Source organism: Neltuma alba, unplaced genomic scaffold, assembly GCF_004799145.2.
Source record: "Neltuma alba isolate B1F8T4 unplaced genomic scaffold, ASM479914v2 tig00012714_pilon, whole genome shotgun sequence".
Taxonomy (NCBI): Eukaryota; Viridiplantae; Streptophyta; class Magnoliopsida; order Fabales; family Fabaceae; genus Neltuma; species Neltuma alba.
The window spans coordinates 118,131-127,719 of record NW_021637140.1 but is presented as its reverse complement, the minus strand read 5'-3'; the positions used below and the strand labels follow the sequence as shown (position 1 = coordinate 127,719).

General features: G+C 39.1%; 1 protein-coding gene across 2 annotated transcripts; it reads left to right on the top strand.

The window, feature by feature from the left end:
• Positions 1–1,373: 1,373 nt before the first annotated feature.
• Positions 1,374–9,589, top strand: LOC114730188 (scarecrow-like protein 9). 2 transcript variants are annotated; one of them, XM_028917221.1, is made up of 3 exons: positions 1,374–1,386; positions 5,206–5,207; positions 6,967–9,589. In XM_028917221.1, the coding sequence occupies exon 3, from the start codon at positions 7,042–7,044 to the stop codon at positions 9,283–9,285; it is 2,244 nt and encodes a 747-aa protein (XP_028773054.1). In that variant the 5' UTR covers positions 1,374–1,386; positions 5,206–5,207; positions 6,967–7,041; the 3' UTR covers positions 9,286–9,589. The 2 variants fall into 2 exon arrangements, with proteins under 2 accessions (XP_028773054.1, XP_028773055.1); XM_028917222.1 differs by lacking the exons at positions 1,374–1,386; positions 5,206–5,207 and adding an exon at positions 6,561–6,626 and having other exon boundaries at positions 6,909–9,589.

Below are 9,589 nucleotides of genomic sequence, written 5' to 3'. Positions count from 1 at the left end.
AGATTGGGTTCCCATCTGCTGAGCCATATTAGGACATGCACCCCACAGTCCCTCCTAGGAACAACACCACCATCACAGTTTAACAATTCGAGAATAAATATAGGAAATCAGCAAATTACATGTGCAGTGTATGTATACTCACAAATTACTCTGTTGAGGTACATCAGGCGCACAATTTCCAAATTTGGCATTTTCTCAGTCAAATCTGGCCTAACCATGCCAATAATGTCGTGGAACCTTTCTCTCTACACATATATCAGATATTCATCAACATCACTATAATTTCAGACAATAATAATACAATGTAATATGCCCAGGTGATTCTTACACATCCTGCTATGGCCATTTCCTGAGGGTCATAGGTGACTGCTTGCTTCTTCTTAGTTGTGGTCTTCTTAGACTGAACAGTTCCTCGCATGGAATCCAGGACATAGAACTTCATGGTGTTGGGTTCAAGGGCAAAGCAAAACCAGTGCTCACCAACAAGTGCAGGACCCATAACCAAGTCACAGTCACCTATGTTGTACCCGACAAATTGAGGAATTATTTGTCGTGCATGGTAGTTAGGGTCCCACCGAGCTGGGTCACGGATCATTAACTCCTAATAAAGAACACAAATTGATTTTGTCAGTTTACAATTAGTTTCTTTAGACGGTTATTTGCCTTAACAGTGTTGTTACTTTATATACTACACTTGTCATTTGCCTTTGAGGACTTGTAATTTTCATATACAAACTTATCATTTCACAAACTAATGAAGAAACCTCACCATGAAGTCCGCATAAAAAATATGCCTCCTTACACGCCCTCCCACAGCCTGTTGCTCATCCACCACGGCCTTACAAACTAATGACATGACCCTGTTACTAACTTTGTTATTTCCCCCAAGAGAATGCAGCAAGCGTTGGGTAATATCTTCATCATACATTTTAATCAAAGGACTGACAATGGTTGAAGTGAGTTAGCATATGGGTTATGTTAACAAGTGATAACAAAACCCCATCACAAAAGCTGAGTATCACAATACTTACTAGTCGCCTTCATCACCTTTCACACTTCGGCTGACAATGGTGAAGAAAATGTCTTTATCCTCTGCAGGCCTCTTCAACCTTGTTTGTGCCTTCAACTCCAACCAAGGAGACTTAATTTTGTTGAAGCGAACCCTGCTAGATCTCCTTACTTGTTGTGCCTGCACACCTTCAGCTGCTGTCAAAGGTTCCACCCTGATGGGGTTTGCCTCTCAACAGGGTCAACATATTTGAAATTGCTAGGGGGGATATAGTGACGGCTCTGTCACCTTCGCATCATCACCTTCAACATTAGATGACAGGTTTATGGGGGTAGTAGGCGTGGGTATGTCACCCTCCATTTCATCATTGTCCTTCTGTGCACTCTGTCCCTCATCCTTGTCCTGACTATCTTCATCATTCTCTCCATCATCCTTTTCCTTGCCTTCCTCCTCACTTGTCCCATCATCACTCCCCCTGTCACCTTTCTCCTTGTCCTCCTCCTCCTCCTCTCTTGTCTCATCATCACTCCCCTCGTCATCTTTCTCCTTCTCCTCACTACTCTCACCATCACTCCCTCCATCATTCTTTGCACAGCTTCACTAGTCTCACCAGCATGCTGTCTCTCCTCTTCATCGTCATCTTCAGACCCACTAACAATTGATGCGAGTGTCTCAGCAGGAGCCTTTCCTTTTCTCTTCCCATCTGCCTCTCTTGGAATGTGCACCTTCAACAGCTCCTCATCTACCATATTCATCAGCCTCTGATGGCTTTCTTCTATCCTCTTCATTAATCGTGCACGCAACTGCTTCAGCTCCTGCATGACAATGGCGTTTATCAATTTACTAGCAACATAATTATACCACATCATGATCTCACTATTGCAGATGACAAGCTCACTTTACCCAATGACAAGTTAAATATTATAAATAACAACTTCAGTATATGAAATTACAAGCTTACTACACTATAACAAATTACAACCTCTCCCTATTGCGAATAACAAGTTCATCAGTAGTATAAATAACAACTTTGGTATGTCAGATAACAACTTTACTATATCAAATGACTAGTTCAGTTTAGCCAATCACAACTAATAAATTATAATTAGCAACTTTGATACATCAAATAACAACTACATTGTAACAAATGACAGGTTCACTTGACCACATCACAACTCAGGCATAATCAATAACAACTTTATCAAATAACAACCCAAACCTGAACTTTACCGAATGACAAGTTCACATTACCCAATCACAACTTTGGTACCGTTTTTAACAGGTTAAGTTTATCAAGTAACAATGTCAACTATAACAAATGACAACTTCACTAAACCTAATCACAACCTAAGTTTTATATATACCAAGTCAATTTATCAAATGACAACGTAACTATCACAAACAAGAAGTTCACCAAGAATATCACTCTACCAAAGATATACATACCGGGTCCAGAGAATCAACATTTATCCTCTCGTCTTTGCCAGACACAACATCACTCCCTTTCTCACCATACAACAGCCCCCTAACGCTCTTCCTCTCAGTATTTGCCAATTCTTTGATCTTCTCATCTGTCCAGTATTGGATAGCACTGGTGGAGCCTCGCTGTGAACCTTGAATGAGGTTAAAATGCTCACAAAAAAAAAGCTGCAACACCACATATCATCACCAATTACATTGTTCATATTGCCAATAAAGTATTGCACAGTGAGAAACAAAATAGTCATACCAGAAGCAAGTATACGCAGCCACCAACAGTACTGCTCCCCTGCCCATCATTACCCTGTCTATACAGCTTCACAAAGTCAGCCATTTCTTTCCATAGGTCCTCCATAACATGTGTTGCCCAATCATACTTTCCAAAGTCATCCATCGTGGAACGCATGACTCTCACCAGCCGCTCACTCACTTCTGAGCTAGATGACGGACATAGAAAGGTACCCAGCGTGTATAGGACAAACAAGAATTCAAATATGTGATCTTCCTCCCCAGAAATAATGTCATCTAGTATTTTGCTGAATGGCACTCTCCGATACTGATTCTTCAAGTTCTTGTACATTTCATCATCCTCCGAAACTTCAATTTTAATCTTCTCCCCACCATGGCGTATTCCTAGGAGCTTGTCAACATGTTTTGCTCCTATTTCCTCAGTTTTCCCCCGTATTGTAAATTGATGTGTTGGTGGGTCATATGATCTTAGCATAGTCACAAGGAGATCGCGGGGAAGTCTCTTCAATCCAACCTTCAACAAGCTTCCAAATCCTATCCTCTCCACCCTATCCCTTAACTCATCATTATTATTCACAAAGTGCAGTAATTTCTTAAAACCTTTCAAGGACACTCGGGTTAAAAATGATGGTACATATTTCTTTTTCTTCTCCTCTTCAATCTTTTCTGGCCTTCTTTTCTTCGCCTCCTCTGTGTACCTCTTCCTCTCCTCATCAGACAAAGCTCTCCATGCCTTTGACACAGCGTCTCTTTTTTGTTTGCCTCTGATATCACTATCACCTAATGTTGCCAAATACTCCCTTCTGAATAGCAACCAGCCATTGTGTGCCGGCTTTGATCCGGAGGCTCCCTCAGATGCCATGTCCTTTTTCCTGCAAAATATTCAACATACAATAGTTCACTAACACAACTTATTAACTGACTAACAACAATTCTGTCAATACTCGTTCTGTCAATCAAACGCCTATGATAAACTTGTTATTCTCTCTACAAAAGTTGTCAATTCTTTAAGCTCAACTTGTTATTCCCACATACTTATCATAATTGTTATTTCTGATCATACACTAGTAGTTTAACTTGTCATTTGAAATGATAAACTTGTCTTATTGTCATACTCAGCTTTGTTATTCAAACAAGTCATTTCCTATTATCAAATTCTTACTTCCGCATACAAATCTTGTTATTCACTGTTATAACCTTGTTATTTCCCATTACCAACTTGTCAGTTTCGCATTGACATCTTCTGATTCCCAATTAATCAACTTGTCATTTCCTATTCTTAAATTATCATTTTCGTTACAGAACTTATCAAATCCCACCGTCCACCTTCTCATTTATAACAAAACACACTTAGTACCTCTTCAATTAAATTTACCCTTGACTATATCCTATGTCGTTATTTTCCCTACTATTATTGTCATCTACGAAACTGATATTGTCATTCCCTCCCCACATAAATACCATTCCCACAGGTTATTTAACAGAAAAAACCTATATTTTTCTGTTAAATAACATTCTTCATCACTCAATCAAAATTTGGGTACTTCTACTTTCCTACCCTAAACTCTTTTACTCTCACCAATCATTCGCACATTCTTGCAGCAACCAATCCAAACAAAATTAGCCAACAAACTTACTACAATCAATCGCCCAACGTAGCTGCTAACTCTGATCACCTAAAGCGATTGCTGCCGCACTATTCAACGATGCCTTCGACTTCTCTGAACCCTTCCACAATGCCGATAAACCACTGCTTTGTTCACCTTTGTCACAGCAAATATGCTCTTCACCGTCTCAACACTCCTCTCCACACTACTCTTACGGCAAAATGGCAGTACGCAGGTGCGCGAAAATGGAGACAATAGGGAGAATGTAGAGAACAGTGGGAAGTTGTCGATAGTGGGGGGGACTACGTGCCGCGGGTTCAGCAGGTTCAAATCACTGAGGGGCAATTTTGTCTTTTTACCAACATTTGCTATTTGCAATTTGAAACCGGGTCCCTCATGGTAATTTGGCATATTCAGGTGACCATAGAGTGATTTTGCTAATTCGAGGGTCTTTATTTGTGATTTCCCCTAAAAAAAATGTCAATCAAGTCATCTTCTTGCTTTTTTTTTTCTGTTCTATTATTTTCCAATGAAATCATCGAAAACAAATCAGCAGTTAGCTGTGATGCAGTGGATAAGATTGAAAAGTATTAAAATAAAAAGAAGTATCTCAGCCCCTTGACCAAAAGGCACAGCATAGAATGATAGAATAGAAGACAAGAAGAGATTATGGCGACCTCAAGAAATCTAAATCAAAATGATTAAAGCATTTGGGATGCTTTTATTATTATCAAGTAAGTAACCTGTGACGTTCATGGTGGTGGTCCTCTTGTATGGAATGTGATTAGTTGTCCCCCAAAATAATCAAAAGAATGTGATTGCATTTTAATATTTTATATTTCCATCTTCTATTAAAATGAGTCGTTTAAAAATAAATTTCGCAAAATGATATCAGGCCTATTTGGGATAGCATTTAAAAATATTTATAAGCACGTTTTATATTAACCGAGATAAAACTCTTTTCATATATTTACCTCATGTTCTCATGTTCTATAAGTTACGATTAAGAAATTATTTATAATCAAAGGTTACAAGAAACTATGGCCATTGCTCTTTTTTCGGAACTTGTAATTGTAATTTTGGCTATGAAACTATGAATTTGAATTTGGCCCATGTAAATTATGGAAACTTATTTTTGTTAATTATTTAAAATTTCTTGAATTTTAATGATGTTATATATTTTATTTTTTAAAAAACAAACAAAAAGTGCGCTAATTTTAATTTAATTTTGGTTTAGCTAGATTTAATTATTTTCTACCATTTTATTTCTATTTTTATTTTTCAAATTAGAGGAGTTTAAACATTTGATTTCTGCTCAAGTTGTACCTTTAGCAACTATGGCCAAAAGTGGCTCACTACTATAGGAATTCACGATTCTATTTGAGGTGCAGTGGAGAAAAAAATTAAATGTTATAAGCAACTAAGATATAACGATTTACAACACAAATTAGATAATTTGCAACACACATGTGAGAATTCACAACTCTATTTGAGATAGTGGAGAGAAAAATAAAATGTCAATGGTTATGAATTTCCGTATACTTTTTGAAAGTTGCCTAATTTATGTTGTGAATCATTTTATTTCAGTTTTTCATATGTAACTCTTGACATCTAATTTTTCTCTTCATTGACAAATCACTTAATTTGTATTGTAAATTGTCTTATTTTAGTTGTTCATGCATATTTGAACATTTATATTTGTTTCGTTATATATATTTTTCTTTCCATTATACAATTAAATTGATTGAGTGGTTTGGTGGTTACAATTTTTTAAGTATGTCAAGGGGTTATGAGTTCAAGCAATCCCTTTGGCTATCTTAGTTTTTTAATAAAAAAAAATCCTTCAACCATTAGACTGGTGATCAGCCATGTGAGGTCAGAGTTCCAACAACTAGTCATTAGAAATCCGATAAGATTGATTTATTTTTAATAAATAAAATTATACAAGTGTATAATTATATTTTTACTTATAACATTTAATTTTACTTTAGTCAAACGGGGTGAAATAATGTTTCAAAATGTTACGGGTTGTTTGAAATTAAATTGCTTAATTGAAACTCTCCCCAAAAAAATTGATTACCCAGCGAGACCTGCGAGTCGTGCAATTTGGTATTCTCTCACAACCAATTAACCAACGTCTCTGATCGGTATTCTCTCTCCTCTCTAAAGACCAGAAGCCTCAGCCTTACCAGCGCCCAGCTTTTCTTTTGGTCATTCCTCGTACTCCTCTTTTGCTGCTGCCGCTGCCGCTGTCTGCACGACTCGTCTGGCCCCCCTCTGAGGTAAAATCCCTCCTTTCTCCTTTTCTTTCCCTCTTTCATCTTCTACTTGCTGAAATATTCTTCCTGTTTGGACCCATTTCTCTTTTCAACCACCCCTTGAATTTTCCTTGGAGCTTATTGTTGCCAATTAAGTTCTCTGATGGAGACTTGCCGCTGTTTTCCTACTCTTTCTTTCTTAGTTTTGTGTTTGGTGAAATTTATCAATCGATTTCTTGTTTTCTTAATCTCTTCGTCTGGAATGCTTTGAAGTCTTTTCCTGTGTATCTCATGGTTCACGTGCAGTGGATTCTCTCAGTGTATAATTGGCTCTATGGGATGCAAAGGTTTTTAATTCTTGAAGAAGGATAATGAAAAGAGGGACTTTGAACACTTTTTAGGACCAAAGCTCGAGTTTTTGCGGGGTATTGGAAGATAGATGACAATGGATCGGGGTCTTTGGAATTTTACCGATGCCAGAAGGGAACAGAAACCGGAGAATCGATCTGTACCGATTCTCCAGCAGAATCAGGGTTTTGAAAAGGCTTTCTTTGCTCACAGAAGGGAATTTCATTTCCTGCAATCTGATCAATTACCAACCAATACACCTTCTTCCTCTACCGTGACCAACGACAACGAGGAGCAATCTCCGGAAGATTGTGATTTTTCTGATACTGTTTTGAGTTACATAAATCAGATCCTGATGGAAGAAGACATGGAAGATAAGACGTGCATGCTTCAAGATTCTTTGGATCTTCAAGCAGCTGAAAAATCATTCTATGAAGCACTGGGCGAAAAATATCCACCTTCACCTGCACAAAACCATCCAAGTCATATGATCAATGAAAATGATGGAGGCATGGGAAATAATTTCCCCAGAAATTACAGTGATTATCACAGTAATAACTATGGTAATTTCAACGGAACTTTCATTCGTCAGTCCTTGTCTCAAAGTCCTAGTGAGTTTCCCTTGCAACGTATCCGAGGTAATGGTATTTCTCAGCCATCTTACAGCTCTTCAAGCAGTGTTGTAAGCGGTGTGGAAGGGCCTGTGGATTCTCCAAGCAGTATACTTCAGGTTCCGGATCCGAACAGCGAGAGCCAATCGATTTCACAATTTAAAAAAGGTGTTGAGGAGGCTAGTAGGTTTCTTCCAAATGGAAACAAGCTGTTTGCTGATTTAGGTGTGTTTAATTTATCACCAGAAGAACCAAAAACAAGAACTCATGAGATATCAGCCAAGGTGGAGAAAGATGGAGGGGATGATATTCATGGTGGGTCAAAGGTAAGAAGGCAGCCGCACAGGGGAGAGGAAGATGATGAAGAAAAGAGTAGCAAGCAAGCAGCAGTTTATACAGAACCAACACTACGTTCTGTGATGTTTGATCTGGTGCTTCTTCATACTGATGGGGAAGGTAAGAACCATTACACTGCTCGTCGTGAAGCTTTGCAGAACAAGACCATGACGGCAGTGATGGCAAATGGTCAGGCAAAAACTCCAAAGTCTGGGAGGGGGCGTGGGAAGAAACAAAATGGGAGAAAAGCAGTGGTGGATTTGAGAACACTTCTGATTCTGTGTGCACAAGCTGTTGCAGCAGATGATCATAAGAATGCACAGGAGTTGCTAAAGCAGATCAGGCAGCACTCAAATCCTTTTGGGGACGGAAATCAAAGGTTGGCACATGTGTTTGCTGATGGGCTCGATGCACGCCTGGCCGGCACCGGTAGCCAGATTTATAAGGGACTCATCAGTAAGAAAAGGTCAGCCGCTGATCTACTGAAAGCCTATCATCTCTACCTTGCCGCATGCCCTTTTAGGAAGATATCTAATTTTTTGTCAAATGGCACAATAAGGACAGCTTGTGCGAGTTCACCGAGGGTCCATATTATAGATTTTGGTATTCTTTACGGTTTCCAGTGGCCAACTTCCATACAGAGACTGGTAATAAGCACAGGAGGGCGACCACCAAAAATTCGAATAACAGGAATAGAATTTCCACAACCCGGTTTTAGGCCAGCCGAGAGAATAGAAGAAACAGGAAGACGGTTAGCAGATTATGCAAAATCTTTCAATGTTCAATTTGAGTATGTTGCCATAGCAAAGAAATGGGAAACTATCAAGCTTGAGGAACTCAAGATTGATAGGGACGAGTTCCTGGTTGTTAACTGTTTATACAGAGCAAAGAACTTGCTAGATGAATCTGTGTCAGTGGAGAGTCCTAGGAATGCTTTCCTGAATCTGATAAGAAAGATCAATCCTGATATATTCATTCACGGCATCATCAACGGGGCCTTCAACGCGCCTTTCTTTGTCACCAGGTTTAGGGAAGCTTTGTTTCACTACTCATCACTGTTTGATATGCTGGAGACAATCGTGCCACGAGAGGACTGGGAGAGAATGCTGATCGAGAAGGAGATATTCGGGAGAGAAGCTTTGAACGTGATAGCGTGCGAGGGATGCGAGAGATCAGAGAGACCGGAGACATATAAGCAGTGGCAGGCTCGTATTCTGAGAGCAGGGTTTACACAGATTCCTTTTGCTCGAGATCTAGTGCGGAGGGCGATGGATAAAGTAAAGGGTAGCTACCACAAGGATTTTGTCATCGATGAAGACGGCAAGTGGGTGTTACAAGGTTGGAAGGGACGAATCATCTATGCACTTTCTTGTTGGAGGCCTTCCTGACAAATCCGGATAGATTTAGGTTGTCTGATGGTGTTCATGACTGAATAGGTTGCATCCATTTTGGTCGACAGTTGTGTCTGTTGAGTAAAGCATCAGTTACTGAGTAACCTTTTGACAAAATACGCTCGGTTCCACTGACGGTTACAACCTTTGGCCAAAATATGTGAAGAGAAGTTTGTAGTTAGAGTAGCTGATTCAATGAAGATGTTCGTTTGTAATTTTCATCTTTCGAAATCAAATGTAATTTTCTGATCAAAATCTTCTCTCAATTTCGGTCTCGTGCAGTTTGGCTGTGTTTAAGCTT